This window comes from Atractosteus spatula, chromosome 23 (genome assembly GCF_055471065.1).
Source record: "Atractosteus spatula isolate fAtrSpa1 chromosome 23, fAtrSpa1.hap1, whole genome shotgun sequence".
NCBI classification, from domain to species: domain Eukaryota; kingdom Metazoa; phylum Chordata; class Actinopteri; order Semionotiformes; family Lepisosteidae; genus Atractosteus; species Atractosteus spatula.
The window spans coordinates 14,085,342-14,105,260 of NC_142728.1; the positions used below are offsets into that span (position 1 = coordinate 14,085,342).

A 19,919-nucleotide genomic window follows, 5' to 3' on the forward strand; every position below is an offset into this window, starting at 1 on the left:
GTGGGGTGGTAGCCATATCACCTTGCAGCTCTCAACTGGCTACCCACTGGAGCTCAGCAGGTGTGAGCCTGGCCAGTATGGGAGATGGATGGGAGACCTCCTGGGCAAAACTAAGGCTGCTTCTGGAAGAGGTGTTAGTGGGACCAGTTGGGGGCGCTCACCCTGCAGTCTGTGTGGGTCCTCATGCCCCAGTATAGTGGAGGGGACACTATACTGTAGTGGGTGCTGTCTTTCGGATGAGATGTTAAACCGAGGTCCTGACTCTCAGGGGTCATTAAAGATCCCCAGGCATTTCTCGAGAAGAGTAGGGAGTTATCCTGATGTCCAGGCCAAATTTCCCCCCTCTGCCTTTAATATGGCCTCCAAATTGTCCCCATGTATGATTGGCTTGCACTGGCCCTGCGATGGACTGGCGTTCTGTCCAGGGTGTACCCTGCCTTGCGCTCGTTGCTTGCCAGTGATGGCTTCCCTCGACACCGTATGGTATAGAGCGGTTTGGCAAATGACATGACTTTAGGAAAACTGGAAACAAGGGTTCGATTATCAGCTGAAACTAAATAAGATTATACTCCAGCCGCTTGTGAGATTTTGCCCTCATAAGGGAGGGATCTTGGAGGTAAAGAGAAGGGCTTATGAGTAATGTGCAGATCTGGGGTTGCTGTCTTTCTTTTACTGATCAAAAATGCATTTTGTTAAATTTTTTATGCCTTTCGAGAAGCTCCTGCCTTCGAGTGCAAGTACCCGTCACCTGGCTGCATTTTTAACATTTCCTCTTGGAGATTCACACACGTTGACATTCCCTAGATGAATTAACACTCACAGATTTCTGGGTCATTGCTGGTACTTTGTGTTGGTTACTGTGATTGTACTAAGAGTGAATTGTGGACTGCTCACAGGTCAGGAGACTGTCAGTTGTGTAGTCACCTATGTCCTTTTGAAAGAAAACATCAGTAGAATACTCCATTAATTTGAGTGATATTGGGTCTGAACCCAGTATTTGAAAGTTCAGGATGCACATGACTGAGGAAGCTAAAAAAAGAATGATTCTGTCTCTTTTTGAAACTTTAATAAGATATCTTCTCTCGCTGTACCTGTGCATTATTATAAAAAAAAAACATTATTTGAGAATCCTTATCCAGGTGGATAATGGTTGTTGCTGGTGTTTGGATTTCATTAAAGGTTGCTTCTGTCTCAGTGATGAGAAAGGCTTATCATGCTGTTCAGTTTTAATAAAACTAGGTTTAAACTTGTTTAATAAGCTTTTCAGAAAGTCACACTGTTTTTTATCAAGTTATTTGGTGGCACTGTAATGTTTATAAGAAAAGTACTACAAGAAAACTCACAGTAAGAAATTTCCCCTATGTGTGACTTTGGGTTTAGAGTTTGTAACTGACATTAATGGAGACCTCATTAACAGACTTAATCCAGTAATTTGTGGAGATGTTAATAGAAGCCAGGATGAATTCTTCACCGACAGTTCAAATAAAAGGCAACTTCATTCTAAATGCTATAAATATCGAGCCACAACTTCTTTATTGAATTCCATCCAAGTGTTAGATGGGTGAAGTAATTCTTGGTGAATCGACAGTATTTTTCCCATTTGTTAAAATGGTTCATTATGTTGTCCTTCGGTAACTAAGAAACGTATACTGTAAGCAAAGATATCTGCAGCACATTTGAGTGAGGTCACGTCATCACAGTTGGTCCATTTAATAAATAAAAAATTGAAAATATTTTGAATTTTTGTAGGTCTCCCACACGCGTGGCTCTTAAAAAAAAAAAGTGTTAACTTAAAAAAAAAACGGCATGTAAAAGTATTAACAGCAATTTAATCAGTATTCACTGACACAATGAGTCATAGACTTACTGTGAGAAGGCAGTAAGCCAGAATGCACTAATAAATACAGTTTCAGAGTTGCAGGTTTTTAAGGAATGGATTTCCACACATTTGTTATCCTTGAGGGTGTCTCAGTCATGTCTCAGTCATGGGGTATTTCCTGCTACCAACAGCATTGGAATAGGTGCGTATTCAGTCATTCACCAATTTTGAAAGCCATCCATCCGTTTTCTCACCACTGTATCCCATTTGGGGTTGCTGGGGAGCCATAGCCTATCCCAGCAAGCAACGGGCGCAAGGTGGGGTACACCCTGGACTGGACGCACACCCACACACACTCGCACCAGGCCCCCTTTTTTCCAGAACTTTCTCAGGAAAGACAAATGAAACATTATTTTTTTTAAAGGCTCGTTTTTCCCTGATGGCATTTTGCAGTATTTTAAATGTTGTGGTATTTTCTAGTAGTTCTGCGCTTAAACCCCCCATAAGGTTGAATTTCACTTACAGTGCAGAAACAAAAGGGAAGGTGTTCAGTGTTTTCCAGGAAAATATGCCACTGGTTTTACTGGGAGCAAACGCTTACTGTATAAATGCGGTACATTTATCATACAGTTTTTATCAGGCTTGGTTATATTACTCCAAGAGCCTAATTTGTGATCCTTCAATTCCTTTCAATACATCTTTAATTTAACTATTTTTGATCATTTTCTTATTTCTGTCTAGTCCCTATTTTTTTTAAAGTCATCAGCAAGGCGCCCTGTTTCAGAGTGCACACTGCAGTGGGGTGCGAATTTAAAAAAAAAAAATGCAGCGTTTTGAAGGTTGCTGGATTTTCACCGCCTCTTCGGTAAGAATCTCCAAGGCGGGTGATGTTCTTGTCAAGTGGGAGAGTGTCTTTTACCGCAGTCTGTAGGTGTTCAGAAATTGTTCTGCTGAAAAGCCTGTGACAAGCCAGAAGCAAGAAAAAAAAAGTCTCGTGCACTGCACTGCACATAAAATTAGTTTTTAAGCATGAAGAAAATGGAGGAGGTGTTTGGACTTTGCCAGCTAAAAGTAGTAGCGATTGTTTTTGCATGCGAGTTCTTCAAGTGTTTTTTTTTATGTTTTCAGCTGCTGAAGTTTGAATTAATCAAAAGAATTGCAAAAAGGCAGTGTGCACTACTATACCTGCCTGTCAGGGCTCTTCTCGAATCTCTGGAAATTATTTGCTTTTCAGCCAGGAGATGTTTTGACAAATAATGAATCCCCAGCTCCATCAGGTCTAGATTGTGAGTAAAGCACTACACCCTGTTGTCTTCTTCAACAGTGCAACGCTGAGGAGAATGTTCTCGGTCAAAAAGGATTATTTAAAAATTATTTTTAAGTCTGCAGCAGGACTTTTTGTTTGGTTGTACAGACGGAAAGTAACACCAGACAATCGGAAGAAAAAATGCTTTTTTAAATTTTGTTCTGCAGCAGCCAGAGACAGAGACTCTCTGTTTTGGTTGCTGTTGGTCTGTGTAAAAACACATATGTATTCAGGGGGTAAAATGCAGCAGAATCATAAGAGAACTGCCTGTAGGGCAAGTCTTCTAGTTAGAAGTTTCATTTCCTCTTTAGGATTTGCTAAAATTATGCTATAGAAATTTGCTTTGGCTCTGCAAGCCAAGTGTTAAATTCCAGTTGCTTTTCTTCCTGCTTAATGAACAAAAACGTTGACTTAATGTTTCACCTACGTACTGGAATATTAGCAGCTGTCACAGTTCAGCGCTGCTTGAGTTTCTGCTATTCCCCCAGGAGTTTGGTCACATACTGTAGTTTCCTTTTTTAAAAAATAAAAAATGGAATCAATTTGGTGCCTGCGTGGTCAGTGTCCCTTCATTCTGCTATTTCTTTGCAGGCGGTTCCATCATTCTCTCACGGATAATAACCGCTGGATTCGGGAACGAAGTCATGAGTCCTATGCCAAAAACTATTCTGTGGTGTTCCCCTTCGATGAGCCTCTGGCCAGCAGGAACATGAGGAAAGACCCCTTGCACCAGGTACTCTCCTACACGCTGACCTTTCTTTTCAATGACTCGTTTGACAGAAAGATTTTTCCAAGTCTGCCTGTCTGTATGCCTGTATTAGTGCGTCTTAAAAGGAACGCCATTCAGGTTTAAAGTATATTTTGCAAGCAGCAGCTATGAACTGTTGGAACGTCAATATTAATGATGAAATTGGAACATAGGGGTAGTGTGGTGGCTCTGTGATCAAGGATCTGCGCCTGTGGCTGGAAGGTTGCTGGTTCAAATCCCGCGGCCGCAGAGGAATCCTACTCCGTTGGGCCCCTGAGCAAGGCCCTTAACTCCAACTGCTCTAAATGGCTGACCCTGCGGTCTGACCCCAAGCTTCTCTCCCTGTCTGTGTCTCATGGAGAGCAAGCTGGGGTCTGCGAGAAGACAAATTCCTAATGCAAGAAATTGTATATGGCCAATAAAGTGATCTTATAAGATTTGCAAAAGAAAGGAGGTGACATGATATAAAATTAAAAACCTAGTTAGACGGTTCTTCTTTTCAGCTTTGTAAAAGTTTGAGAGCTAATGAATATTTGCATTTCCATAATTCATGGCTCCTGCTTGCTCCTAAAACACCTTACCTCTGAAAGCTTTTCCGTGTACCGTAAGACACACACTCATATATACAGTATAAGCATTTCAGCAGTTAGTCAGCTGTGTTCTGCCGATGAGCCACAGAAGAGGTGAAATAACTAACTTATGCAGTATGGATCCATGAGCAGAAGAGGTCTTTTTGTCTAGATGCCTCTTTTTTTTTTAGTCTTGTGAGACAGTGACAGCTGATTGATATTTACAGTCCCGTATACAGTATATCTATCGGCCTGTTTATCTGTCTGCATACCCACATATACTGTACAACACAGGTTGACAAATTGATATTTATTGCTCTTTTGCTGTGCTTTAGACCACAGATCTCCAACGCTGATCCTGGAGAGCTGGATGTCTTTTAGTTACCTTTTCTACTGTGATCTTTCTGTTTCAAAACGATTGTCTTATTTAGTCCAGATTAATATTAGTTTGAGACAGTGATTAGATATTAAATATTTAATCCCTTCATATCCTCATTTTGTATAGGATGCTCGCAGTGAATTAATGTTTCTTGTCAGGTGAAAGTGCTTTTACAAGTAGGTATTTAAACAGTTCCCAAAAAAGGAATATCCCGTCACTGCGTTGACACTAATATGCAAACATTTAAAAAAAACTTAATAACCGTTCATTAATGATGCTTAAACCTGTCCTATTACAAATAACGCTTTTAGAAATGAAGGAAAATTAAATCGTTTTTCCTCCGAGTACCTTAGAGAGCACATGTCAACGTGAAAATAATGAAATTAAAAAATGCATGAGAATTTTGATTGTGGTCCATTAATACCGTCAATTTTATTCTTTCAATACCCTAGAAAAATCTTTTTTTCCCTGCCCTCGAGCACATTTACGGTATCCGCTGTGGCTTTGACAAGAGGCTCCCTCTGAGAAGTTAATTCCAGGAATAAAAGAGGATAACAGGCCTGGCAAAGACTGGGCCCCAAGTGGTTCAATCAGGGCTCCTTTTGCACTAGTTCCTATCCAGTTTGTTCAAATTTCCCTGAGCAGAGTTAATGTCAAATTGCACACAAGGAGACTTTATCAGAAGCTTAATTTCAGGGAATACAGTATGTTTCTTGACTTCCTCTTTCTCTCCTGCTTTCCTGTGGTTTGAATGGGATGACCTGTCTACTTTTAATCGTAGTCAGTTATCCCAGAATACCAGGCCTAGAGAAAGGGCTACAGTAGTGTTGGTTTTCTGCGTAGTTGGAACAGTAGCTTTCTCTGCAGTGGGGCTACTTATTAATGTCTTGTAATTTGTTAATAGGCCCAATCTATGGGCCTGTACTATTAGATTAAGGTCTAGTATATAATAATAGGTCTCTGTATCAATAGAAATATTTATTATATCTGCTTTGCAGCTCTTAGATCAATTTCGCCCATGTTTATGCAAGCCAGATAGACTGTCTCATGTAGCATTACATGGCCATTTCATTACATGGAGTTGCTGTCCTGGTGTGACATTGCACTTGCACAGTATTCCCACTAGACCTTTCTGATCAGCTGTCGTACGAAAACCTTTCCTTATTGTGCACCACGTAGCTAGTGAATGTGACTGAAGCTGTCGGGCCGAGTTTAGAACAGACATCTGCGCTTCACAATGATGCTAGATTAGGTCACAACACACCACCCTTAAGGAATCTGATTAGTCACTGCTCAGTCCTGAATGCTATAAGAAAGATGCTTGGATTTCTGGTGATTTTATCTTGGAGGCTGTCTTAGCTCAGTTCAGTTTCAGTATACTGGGGCACCTAATTAATAAATATGTCTGTGACTCCATTAACATACACTTTTGACATTCGGGATGTAAAACGTCTTTTGTCTGCAGTAAATCTGAAACAGCCCAGCTTTGAACAATATAAACAACCAAGGGGAAACTAACCAGATTAGAAATGAATTTGAAAAACAACCAAATTAGAAATTAATTTCTAATTTGCCAGGGCTTCAGATCCTTTAAGGATACGGCCCATATGAGGTCTTTGTTTTTCATCAGAGGTAGAAGAATTAGGAATTAGCCATTGGTTAAGGTGTGTGGATTAAACAGCCACTATATATCACACTATCCTGAATCCCATCTGTTTTTTAAAAAGAAAAAAAAAAACTACCTCTCTGCTTTGTGATTGTTCTGGTTTGGCGCAAAAAGGAAAAGACAATTGTTGATTGACACAGTTGATGGGTCATTGCTTTTTGATGCCAAATTTTTCATTTGCAGGCTCTTAAGAAAATGCATTAATTGCATCAATAAAGTCTAACAATGGAGTCCTGCAGCAGTGATAGGTCCAGACCTTCTGTTTATCTGTGTGCGTGAGTGTAGGTGGGTGTACAATTGTGTATCTGAACCTGTTGCTAAGCTACTGTTTAAAGTGTATTCTTTAGTGTTTCCAAAAATAAATTCTGGCTTGCTTCTCCAGTGCGAACAGACTGTTTTGAGTCTCTAGAAGCTCGTCTCCGAAGATCAGATGTCTCTCAAAGAAGTTACTCCCTTCTCACAAACACCTTAAGTGTCTTGTATATTTACCTTTCACAGGCTTTTAAGTATTCACATTTGGGGTTTTTAAAATGAGTATCTTTACGTAAGTAATTTTTATTAAAAAAAACCTTAAAATAATCTGACCTAAGAACAAAGCCTACTCTAGATTCCACTCAATAAAGATCTCTATTATTCAAAGTTTTTTTTTGTGTGAGGAAATTTTTAAAAGCTCTCCATAGCCTTTTTTTTAATTCTTCCACGTGTGAGCTTTTTAAGTTCAAGAAAGTCAAACCTGATGTCAAAATGATACTCTTACCATCCCAAATGACTGCTGTCACAGTACGTTACAGTTGGCTTTGAAATTCTCATCTGGCAGATGGATTAAATTTTTTATTTAACCCAGTCCGAGTTTTCCTTCTACCGCCAAAGAAGCATGCAGCACAATTACAGTTCGCCCTGCAACTCAAGTATACAGTAAATTGCACCAAGTGGAACTGAGGCATTTGGAGTCAGTGACCTTTAAAAAGGAACTGCAGTCCCAGTTTCTCAGACCAGTTATTACATCTTGGTAACAAAATAAATTCACTGACGTTATAGGAAAAAAAAAATACAAATTTCGAATTAAGCACAAAAATCGTGAAACTTGTGAACTTTGTGAAAGTACCGTGAGTCACCGAACTCGCATTTGAGTTCCCACAAATTACGACAATGCGGCCCTTCCTGCTCACTAGTCACTGTGATGCACGAGCGAATAAGTACAGGTTGTGCAGCAGACATTTCACCGCAGAAATGTTCCAAGGTGATCTGCAGGCAAAGTTGACAAGTAAGTTCCATTTATCAGCAAAACAAAGATGAGAGGATAAGGAAAAGAGCTGTATTCACAAGCCTGCTTGTTTACAATGTCACAGGGCCCCTTCACCTCACTGGAAGTTTTGTTGCCTCATTCTGAATCGCAGAACATGGTGCTGCGCATACAGAGCCTGGAAATTGCATCTATTTTGTGATGTAAATTGGAGGTTTTACGAGTTACTGTGTACATTCCACTTTAAGTGCGGTTTGAAATGCAGGGGATGATTTTTTTCAAAAAAGATGAGAACGTCACCAGAAAGAAATCTTTGAATTATAAAATGTAGGAAATCGTCAAATGGCAAAGCAGACGGGTATAGCTCTGGACTTTCCCTTTTTTGTCCGACTCTCAAAAATAAGCTCTTAAAAACGGCCCGGATTGGTAGCTTTCTTCAAGGAGCAGGGTGACAGCTTGGCAGTGCCCTGGGTTAAGGACATGAATAAGGACACACTGCAACGGAACGTAATTAACACTCAAAAGGAATGTTGCCAGCGGGTATAATTTATTGAAATAACTTCTGCCCCCACCCCGCCCCTCCACATCTTCTTTAATGAAGAGAGATTTTTTTAAATGCTTTCCAAGAGACCGGCAGTTCAGTCTCCCTGTGTCTCTCCTCCCCCCCCCCCCCCCCCCCCCTTTGGAATTTTAAGACTATTTCTTTGTCTTATTGAAAGAATTCCGCAAGATTAGGCCTCTGCTAGGCACACTAAGGGTTGCTTGCAAGGATCTGTTGGAAGATGAGAGATGGCAAAGACCGTATCCCACTAACAGGTGATCTGATGCATCCCGGCTCGTCCTCTGACGGATATAGATTTACATGCGGAGGAGAAAAGCCTGCTCATGCATTAGGCTGATTTTATGTCTTCCTTTCCCCCCCTGTGTCTAATTAGCCCTAATGGATGTAATGTGACATATGTAAAAAGGGGCCCAGCAGTAAATGGATGGTAGCTTTTTTTGTGCCCAGGTTGCTATGGCAATCTCATTTGTAATATTTGAATTGTAACAATACTGCGTTCTTTATTTTTAAAAGAAAAAAAATAAAAAAGTGCCGCTGAACGTGGAACTTTTAGGACCTCAAACCTGGCTGCTGACTTTTAGAATGAGATCCTTTTTAATAGTCCCTCATTTCCAGATTTGAAGCTGTGTCCGGTGAGCTGTAAGCAGTCTGGTACAATACCTTTTCAGCCGGAAAATATTACGGGACTGAAGGACCGTCTCTGGTCAGTTGCGAGGACAGATAAGCTTACTGACCGTAGAATAAACCCTTTGCTATTAAACACAGTTTCACGTACCAGCAAATTGGTAATTTCATGTTAGTTAATGCAATTCAGAGCATTGCCGTCAAAAATTAAACTTAAAGCTGACACCATAACAGCAGAACTAGAAACCAGAGAGGCTAGAAATAGCTGCACAAATAACAGCAATTTTTCTATTTGAAAGGCCATTAATTATATATATGTGTGTGTGTGTGTACATAAATAAAATCACTCTTGGTACTGAGTTGCATACTGTACAGTATGTGGATATCTGAAATGTTTTGTATCAAATGCTTTTTATTAAAATTCTTATTATTTTATTATCTTTTTATTATTTTAGCCAGTGCTCCAAGTGCAGCTTTGTTTCATACAGTATATCACTGTTATCTGAACATTTTTTGTCCTGACATACAGATATATGACCATATACTGTGCAGTGCATTGTCCTAAAGGGGAATGCTGTCTAATTTGCGCTAAAAATAATAAAATTGAAAGAAATTAATGACGCTAATCAACTCATTTGCATTTTGCATTTTATTAACAAATAAAACCAAAACGTATTAGGTAGTCTTGCCTGTTACTGTAGCTAAACCTAATACCAAGCTCCCTGAAAACACCATTCAACACAAACGTTCCAATTAACAGTATACTTGTCCAAAAACAAAAAGTCTGACCTTTTTGATATGTTCTCCTCAGTTTGGCTTGGATGCTTGGTCACTTTAGGTGAACATTTTTTTCCGGACATATACTGGATGGCCCTATACAGTGCACTGTCCTGAAGGGGAATTTTGTCGAATTTGCCCCAAAATCCAATGTTTGGAAGAAATTGATGACAATAATCAAAGTTCTAGCAGTTTGTGTTAAATGTAGAGGTATTTTTTAGAAATTAAACCATAATTTATTAGGTTTTCCAGACTTTTACCATAGCTAAACCTGATACCAGGCTCAGTGAGAACACCATTCAACACAACAGGTCCGATTAACAGTATAGTTGACCAAAAAGAAAATTGTGCCAGTTTGGATATGTTCTCTTGAGTTTGGCTTGGATGCTTGGTCACTTTAGGTTTATGTTTTCATGCAGTGAAGTATATTTTGTGCTGAAATGAGTGGAAGACTGTGGATCCTCTCAAGAAGGTCTGAACCCTAACCCTAACCCAAATCCCCAGCTAGGGTTAGGGTTAGGAATCCACAAAACGTAGACTGTTTTTGATGGTATTGCTGTGCTTTAGGACAGAAATGATATTTAGGAATGGTGTTATATCAATGTTATCTGAACATTTTTTTTCCGGACATATACTGGATGGCCCTATACAGTGCACTGTCCTGAAGGGGAATTTTGTTGAATTTGCCCCAAAATCCAAAGTTTGGCAGAAATTGAGGACACTAATCAAAGTTCTAGCAGTTTTTGTTAAATGTAGAGGTATTTTTTAGAAATTAAACATAATTTATTAGGTTTTCCAGCCTTTTACCTTAGCTAACCCTGATACCAGGCTCAGTGAGAACACCATTCAACACAACAGATCCGATTAACAGTATACTTGACCAAAAAGAAAATTGTGCCATTTTGGATATGTTCTCTTGAGTTTGGCTTGGATGCTTGGTCACTTTAGGTTTATGTTTTCATGCAGTGAAGTAAATTTTGTGCTGAAATGAGTGGAAGACTGTGGATCCTCTCAAGAAGGTCTGAACCCTAACCCTTACCCAAATCCCCAGCTAGGGTTAGGGTTAGGAATCCACAAAACGTAGACTGTTTTTGATGGTATTGCTGTGCTTTAGGACAGAAATGATATTTAGGAATGGTGTTATATCAATGTTATCTGAACATTTTTTTTCCGGACATATACTGGATGGCCCTATACAGTGCACTGTCCTGAAGGGGAATTTTGTCGAATTTGCCCCAAAATCCAAAGTTTGGAAGAAATTGATGACACTAATCAAAGTTCTAGCATTTTGTGTTAAATGTAGAGGTATTTTTTAGAAATTAAACCATAATTTATTAGGTTTTCCAGCCTTTTACCGTAGCTAAACCTGATACCAGGCTCAGTGAGAACACCATTCAACACAACAGTTCCGATTAGCAGTATACTTGTCCAAAAAGAAAATTCTGCCATTTTGTATATGTTCTCTTGAGTTTGGCTTGGATGCTTGGTCACTTTAGGTTTATGTTTTCATGCAGTGAAGTATATTTTGTGCTGAAATGAGTGGAAGACTGTGGATCCTCTCAAGAAGGTCTGAACCCTAACCCTAACCCAAATCCCCAGCTAGGGTTAGGGTTAGGAATCCACAAAACGTAGACTGTTTTTGATGGTATTGCTGTGCTTTAGGACAGAAATGATATTTAGGAATGGTGTTATATCAATGTTATCTGAACATTTTTTTTCCGGACATATACTGGATGGCCCTATACAGTGCACTGTCCTGAAGGGGAATTTTGTCGAATTTGCCCCAAAATCCAAAGTTTGGAAGAAATTGATGACACTAATCAAAGTTCTAGCATTTTGTATTAAATGTAGAGGTATTTTTTAGAAATTAAACCATAATTTATTAGGTTTTCCAGCCTTTTACCGTAGCTAAACCTGATAGCAGGTTCAGTGAGAACACCATTCAACACAACAGATCCGATTAGCAGTGTACTTGTCCAAAAAGAAAATTCTGCCATTTTGGATATGTTCTCTTGAGTTTGGCTTGGATGCTTGGTCACTTTAGGTTTATGTTTTCATGCAGTGAAGTATATTTTGTGCTGAAATGAGTGGAAGACTGTGGATCCTCTCAAGAAGGTCTGAACCCTAACCCTAACCCAAATCCCCAGCTAGGGTTAGGGTTAGGAATCCACAAAACGTAGACTGTTTTTGATGGTATTGCTTTGCTTTAGGACAGAAATGATATTTAGGAATGGTGTTATATCAATGTTATCTGAACATTTTTTTTCCGGACATGTACTGGATGGCCCTATACAGTGCACTGTCCTGAAGGGGAATTGTGTCGAATTTGCCCCAAAATCCAAAGTTTGGAAGAAATTGATGACACTAATCAAAGTTCTAGCATTTTGTATTAAATGTACAGGTATTTCTAGAAATTAAACCATAATTTATTAGGTTTTCCAGCCTTTTACCTTAGCTAACCCTGATACCAGGCTCAGTGAGAACACCATTCAACACAACAGATCCTATTAACAGTATACTTGTCCAAAAAGAATCTTCTGCCATTTTGGATATGTTCTCTTGAGTTTGGCTTGGATGCTTGGTCACTTTAGGTTTATTTTTTCTTGCAGTGAAGTATATTTTGTGCTGAAATGAGTGGAAGACTGTGGATCATCTCAAGAAGGTCTACACCCTAACCCTAACCCAAATCCCCAGCTAGGGTTAGGGTTAGGAATCCACAAAACGTAGACTGTTTTTGATGGTATTGCTGTGCTTTAGGACAGAAATGATATTTAGGAATGGTGTTATATCAATGTTATCTGAACATTTTTTTTCCGGACATATACTGGATGGCCCTATACAGTGCACTGTCCTGAAGGGGAATTTTGTCGAATTTGCCCCAAAATCCAAAGTTTGGAAGAAATTGATGACACTAATCAAAGTTCTAGCATTTTGTATTAAATGTAGAGGTATTTTTTAGAAATTAAACCATAATTTATTAGGTATTCCAGCCTTTTACCGTAGCTAAACCTGATACCAGGCTCAGTGAGAACACCATTCAACACAACAGATCCTATTAACAGTATACTTGTCCAAAAAGAAAATTCTGCCATTTTGTATATGTTCTCTTGAGTTTGGCTTGGATGCTTGGTCACTTTAGGTTTATGTTTTCATGCAGTGAAGTATATTTTGTGCTAAAATGAGTGGAAGACTGTGGATCCTCTCAAGAAGGTCTGAACCCTATCCCTAACCCAAATCCCCAGCTAGGGTTAGGGTTAGGAATCCACAAAACGTAGACTGTTTTTGATGGTATTGCTGTGCTTTAGGACAGAAATGATATTTAGGAATGGTGTTATATCAATGTTATCTGAACATTTTTTTTCCGGACATATACTGGATGGCCCTATACAGTGCACTGTCCTGAAGGGGAATTTTGTCGAATTTGCCCCAAAATCCAAAGTTTGGAAGAAATTGATGACACTAATCAAACTTCCAGCATTTTGTGTTAAATGTAGAGGTATTTTTTAGAAATTAAACCATAATTTATTAGGTTTTCCAGCCTTTTACCGTAGCTAAACCTGATAGCAGGTTCAGTGAGAACACCATTCAACACAACAGATCCGATTAGCAGTGTACTTGTCCAAAAAGAAAATTCTGCCATTTTGTATATGTTCTCTTGAGTTTGGCTTGGATGCTTGGTCACTTTAGGTTTATGTTTTCATGCAGTGAAGTATATTTTGTGCTAAAATGAGTGGAAGACTGTGGATCCTCTCAAGAAGGTCTGAACCCTATCCCTAACCCAAATCCCCAGCTAGGGTTAGGGTTAGGAATCCACAAAACGTAGACTGTTTTTGATGGTATTGCTGTGCTTTAGGACAGAAATGATATTTAGGAATGGTGTTATATCAATGTTATCTGAACATTTTTTTTCCGGACATATACTGGATGGCCCTATACAGTGCACTGTCCTGAAGGGGAATTTTGTCGAATTTGCCCCAAAATCCAAAGTTTGGAAGAAATTGATGACACTAATCAAACTTCCAGCATTTTGTGTTAAATGTAGAGGTATTTTTTAGAAATTAAACCATAATTTATTAGGTTTTCCAGCCTTTTACCGTAGCTAAACCTGATAGCAGGTTCAGTGAGAACACCATTCAACACAACAGATCCGATTAGCAGTGTACTTGTCCAAAAAGAAAATTCTGCCATTTTGGATATGTTCTCTTGAGTTTGGCTTGGATGCTTGGTCACTTTAGGTTTATGTTTTCATGCAGTGAAGTATATTTTGTGCTGAAATGAGTGGAAGACTGTGGATCCTCTCAAGAAGGTCTGAACCCTAACCCTAACCCAAATCCCCAGCTAGGGTTAGGGTTAGGAATCCACAAAACGTAGACTGTTTTTGATGGTATTGCTTTGCTTTAGGACAGAAATGATATTTAGGAATGGTGTTATATCAATGTTATCTGAACATTTTTTTTCCGGACATGTACTGGATGGCCCTATACAGTGCACTGTCCTGAAGGGGAATTGTGTCGAATTTGCCCCAAAATCCAAAGTTTGGAAGAAATTGATGACACTAATCAAACTTCCAGCATTTTGTGTTAAATGTAGAGGTATTTTTTAGAAATTAAACCATAATTTATTAGGTTTTCCAGCCTTTTACCGTAGCTAAACCTGATACCAGGCTCAGTGAGAACACCATTCAACACAACAGATCCGAATAGCAGTGTACTGGTCCAAAAAGAAAATTCTGCCATTTTGGATATGTTCTCTTGAGTTTGGCTTGGATGCTTGGTCACTTTAGGTTTATGTTTTCATGCAGTGAAGTATATTTTGTGCTGAAATGAGTGGAAGACTGTGGATCCTCTCAAGAAGGTCTGAACCCTAACCCTAACCCAAATCCCCAGCTAGGGTTAGGGTTAGGAATCCACAAAACGTAGACTGTTTTTGATGGTATTGTTGTGCTTTAGGACAGAAATGATATTTAGGAATGGTGTTATATCAATGTTATCTGAACATTTTTTTTCCGGACATGTACTGGATGGCCCTATACAGTGCACTGTCCTGAAGGGGAATTTTGTCAAATTTGCCCCAAAATCCAAAGTTTGGAAGAAATTGATGACACTAATCAAAGTTCTAGCATTTTGTATTAAATGTACAGGTATTTCTAGAAATTAAACCATAATTTATTAGGTTTTCCAGCCTTTTACCTTAGCTAACCCTGATACCAGGCTCAGTGAGAACACCATTCAACACAACAGATCCTATTAACAGTATACTTGTCCAAAAAGAATCTTCTGCCATTTTGGATATGTTCTCTTGAGTTTGGCTTGGATGCTTGGTCACTTTAGGTTTATTTTTTCTTGCAGTGAAGTATATTTTGTGCTGAAATGAGTGGAAGACTGTGGATCATCTCAAGAAGGTCTACACCCTAACCCTAACCCAAATCCCCAGCTAGGGTTAGGGTTAGGAATCCACAAAACGTAGACTGTTTTTGATGGTATTGTTGTGCCTTAGGACAGAAATGATATTTAGGAATGGTGTTATATCAATGTTATCTGAACATTTTTTTTCCGGACATGTACTGGATGGCCCTATACAGTGCACTGTCCTGAAGGGGAATTTTGTCGAATTTGCCCCAAAATCCAAAGTTTGGAAGAAACTGATGACAATAATCAAACTTCTAGCAGTTTGTGTTAAATGTACAGGTTTTTCTTAGAAATTAAACCATAATTTATTAGGTTTTCCAGCCTTTTACCTTAGCTAACCCTGATACCAGGCTCAGTGAGAACACCATTCAACACAACAGATCCGATTAACAGTATACTTGACCAAAAAGAAAATTGTGCCATTTTGGATATGTTCTCTTGAGTTTGGCTTGGATGCTTGGTCACTTTAGGTTTATGTTTTCATGCAGTGAAGTATATTTTGTGCTGAAATGAGTGGAAGACTGTGGATCCTCTCAAGAAGGTCTGAACCCTAACCCTAACCCAAATCCCCAGCTAGGGTTAGGGTTAGGAATCCACAAAACGTAGACTGTTTTTGATGGTATTGCTGTGCTTTAGGACAGAAATGATATTTAGGAATGGTGTTATATCAATGTTATCTGAACATTTTTTTTCCGGACATATACTGGATGGCCCTATACAGTGCACTGTCCTGAAGGGGAATTTTGTCGAATTTGCCCCAAAATCCAAAGTTTGGAAGAAATTGATGACACTAATCAAAGTTCTAGCATTTTGTATTAAATATACAGGTATTTCTTAGAAATTAAACCATAATTTATTAGGTTTTCCAGCCTTTTACCTTAGCTAACCCTGATACCAGGCTCAGTGAGAACACCATTCAACACAACAGATCCGATGAACAGTATACTTGACCAAAAAGAAAATTGTGCCATTTTGGATATGTTCTCTTGAGTTTGGCTTTGGGTGCTTGGTCACTTTAGGTTTATGTTTTCATGCAGTGAAGTATATTTTGTGCTGAAATGAGTGGAAGACTGTGGATCCTCTCAAGAAGGTCTGAACCCTAACCCTAACCCAAATCCCCAGCTAGGGTTAGGGTTAGGAATCCACAAAACGTAGACTGTTTTTGATGGTATTGCTGTGCTTTAGGACAGAAATGATATTTAGGAATGGTGTTATATCAATGTTATCTGAACATTTTTTTTCCGGACATATACTGGATGGCCCTATACAGTGCACTGTCCTGAAGGGGAATTTTGTCGAATTTGCCCCAAAATCCAAAGTTTGGAAGAAATTGATGACACTAATCAACGTTCTAGCATTTTGTATTAAATGTAGAGGTAGTTTTTAGAAATTAAACCATAATTTATTAGGTTTTCCAGCCTTTTACCTTAGCTAACCCTGATACCAGGCTCAGTGAGAACACCATTCAACACAACAGGTCCGATTAACAGTATACTTGTGCCAAAAAGAAAATTGTGCCATTTTGGATATGTTCTCTTGAGTTTGGCTTGGATGCTTGGTCACTTTAGGTTTATGTTTTCATGCAGTGAAGTATATTTTGTGCTGAAATGAGTGGAAGACTGTGGATCCTCTCAAGAAGGTCTGAACCCTAACCCTTACCCAAATCCCCAGCTAGGGTTACGGTTAGGAATCCACAAAACGTAGACTGTTTTTGATGGTATTGCTGTGCTTTAGGACAGAAATGATATTTAGGAATGGTTTTATATCAATGTTATCTGAACATTTTTTTTCCGTACATATACTGGATGGCCCTATACAGTGCACTGTCCTGAAGGGGAATTTTGTCGAATTTGCCCCAAAATCCAAAGTTTGGAAGAAACTGATGACACTAATCAAACTTCTAGCAGTTTGTGTTAAATGTACAGGTTTTTCTTAGAAATTAAACCATAATTTATTAGGTTTTCCAGCCTTTTACCTTAGCTAACCCTGATACCAGGCTCAGTGAGAACACCATTCAACACAACAGATCCGATTAACAGTATACTTGACCAAAAAGAAAATTGTGCCATTTGGGATATGTTCTCTGGAGTTTGACTTGGATGCTTGGTCACTTTAGGTTTATGTTTTCATGCAGTGAAGTATATTTTGTGCTGAAATGAGTGGAAGACTGTGGATCCTCTCAAGAAGGTCTGAACCCTAACCCTTACCGAAATCCCCAGCTAGGGTTAGGGTTAGGAATCCACAAAACGTAGACTGTTTTTGATGGTATTGCTGTGCTTTAGGACAGAAATGATATTTAGGAATGGTGTTATATCAATGTTATCTGAACATTTTTTTTCCGGACATATACTGGATGGCCCTGTACAGTGCACTGTCCTGAAGGGGAATTTTGTCGAATTTGCCCAAAATCCAAAGTTTGGAAGAAATTGATGACACTAATCAAAGTTCTAGCATTTTGTATTAAATGTAGAGGTAGTTTTTAGAAATTAAACCATAATTTATTAGGTTTTCCAGCCTTTTACCTTAGCTAACCCTGATACCAGGCTCAGTGAGAACACCATTCAACACAACAGATCCGATTAGCAGTGTATTTGACCAAAAAGAAAATTGTGCCATTTTGGATATGTTCTCTTGAGTTTGGCTTGGATGCTTGGTCACTTTAGGTTTATGTTTTCATGCAGTGAAGTATATTTTGTGCTGAAATGAGTGGAAGACTGTGGATCCTCTCAAGAAGGTCTGAACCCTAACCCTTACCGAAATCCCCAGCTAGGGTTAGGGTTAGGAATCCACAAAACGTAGACTGTTTTTGATGGTATTGCTGTGCTTTAGGACAGAAATGATATTTAGGAATGGTGTTATATCAATGTTATCTGAACATTTTTTTTCCAAACATATACTGGATGGCCCTATACAGTGCACTGTCCTGAAGGGGAATTTTGTCGAATTTGCCCCAAAATCCAAAGTTCAGAAGAAACTGATGACACTAATCAAAGTTATAGCAGTTTTTGTTAAATGTAGAGGTATTTTTTAGAAATTAAACCATAATTTATTAGTTTTTCCAGCCTTTTACCGTAGCTAAACCTGATACCAGGCTCAGTGAGAACACCATTCAACACAACAGGTCCGATTAACAGTATACTTGACCAAAAAGAAAATTGTGCCATTTTGGATATGTTCTCTTGAGTTTGGCTTGGATGCTTGGTCACTTTAGGTTTATGTTTTCATGCAGTGAAGTATATTTTGTGCTGAAATGAGTGGAAGACTGTGGATCCTCTCAAGAAGGTCTGAACCCTAACCCTTACCCAAATCCCCAGCTAGGGTTAGGGTTAGGAATCCACAAAACGTAGACTGTTTTTGATGGTGTTGCTGTGCTTTAGGACAGAAATGATATTTAGGAATGGTGTTATATCAATGTTATCTGAACATTTATTTTCCGGACATATACTGGATGGCCCTATACAGTGCACTGTCCTGAAGGGGAATTTTGTCGAATTTGCCCCAATATCCAAAGTTTTTAAGAAATTGATGACACTGATCAAAGTTCTAGCATTTTGTATTAAATGTAGAGGTAGTTTTTAGAAATTAAACCATAATTTATTAGGTTTTCCAGCCTTTTACCTTAGCTAACCCTGATACCAGGCTCAGTGAGAACACCATTCAACACAACAGGTCCGATTAACAGTATACTTGTGCCAAAAAGAAAATTGTGCCATTTTGGATATGTTCTCTTGAGTTTGGCTTGGATGCTTGGTCACTTTAGGTTTATGTTTTCATGCAGTGAAGTATATTTTGTGCTAAATTGAGTGGAAGACTGTGGATCCTTTCAAGAAGGTCTGAACCCTAACCCTTACACAAATCCCCAGCTAGGGTTAGGGTTAGGAATCCACAAAACGTATACTGTTTTTGATGGTGTTGCTGTGCTTTAGGACAGAAATGATATTTAGGAATGGTGTTATATCAATGTTATCTGAACATTTTTTTTCCGGACATATACTGGATGGCCCTATACAGTGCACTGTCCTGAAGGGGAATTTTGTCGAATTTGCCCCAAAATCCAAAGTTTGGAAGAAACTGATGACACTAATCAAAGTTCTAGCAGTTTTTGTTAAATGTAGAGGTATTTTTTAGAAATTAAACCATAATTTATTAGGTTTTCCAGCCTTTTACCGTAGCTAAACCTGATACCAGGCTCAGTGAGAACACCATTCAACACAACAGGTCCGATTAACAGTATACTTGACCAAAAAGAAAATTGTGCCATTTTGGATATGTTCTCTTGAGTTTGGCTTGGATGCTTGGTCACTTTAGGTTTATGTTTTCATACAGTGAAGTATATTTTGTGCTGAAATGAGTGGAAGACTGTGGATCCTCTCAAGAAGGTCTGAACCCTAACCCTTACCCAAATCCCCAGCTAGGGTTAGGGTTAGGAATCCACAAAACGTAGACTGTTTTTGATGGTATTGCTGTGCTTTAGGACAGAAATGATATTTAGGAATGGTTTTATATCAATGTTATCTGAACATTTTTTTTCCGTACATATACTGGATGGCCCTATACAGTGCACTGTCCTGAAGGGGAATTTTGTCGAATTTGCCCCAAAATCCAAAGTTTGGAAGAAACTGATGACACTAATCAAACTTCTAGCATTTTGTATTTAATGTAGAGGTAGTTTTTAGAAATTAAACCATAATTTATTAGGTTTTCCAGCCTTTTACCTTAGCTAACCCTGATACCAGGCTCAGTGAGAACACCATTCAACACAACAGATCCGATTAACAGTATACTTGACCAAAAAGAAAATTGTGCCATTTTGGATAT

The 19,919-nt window shown here is 38.8% G+C and overlaps 1 protein-coding gene across 8 annotated transcripts in view; it reads left to right on the forward strand.

The window, feature by feature from the left end:
- sardh (sarcosine dehydrogenase) overlaps window positions 1-19,919 on the forward strand; it is a 242,425-nt gene that overhangs the window by 43,832 nt on the left and 178,674 nt on the right. For all 8 annotated transcript variants that reach the window (XM_088904570.1, XM_088904567.1, XM_088904569.1 and 5 more), the window contains exon 11: window positions 3,717-3,858. In XM_088904570.1, the coding sequence (XP_088760696.1) occupies window positions 3,717-3,858 (142 nt within the window). The remainder of the gene's footprint in view (window positions 1-3,716; window positions 3,859-19,919) is intronic.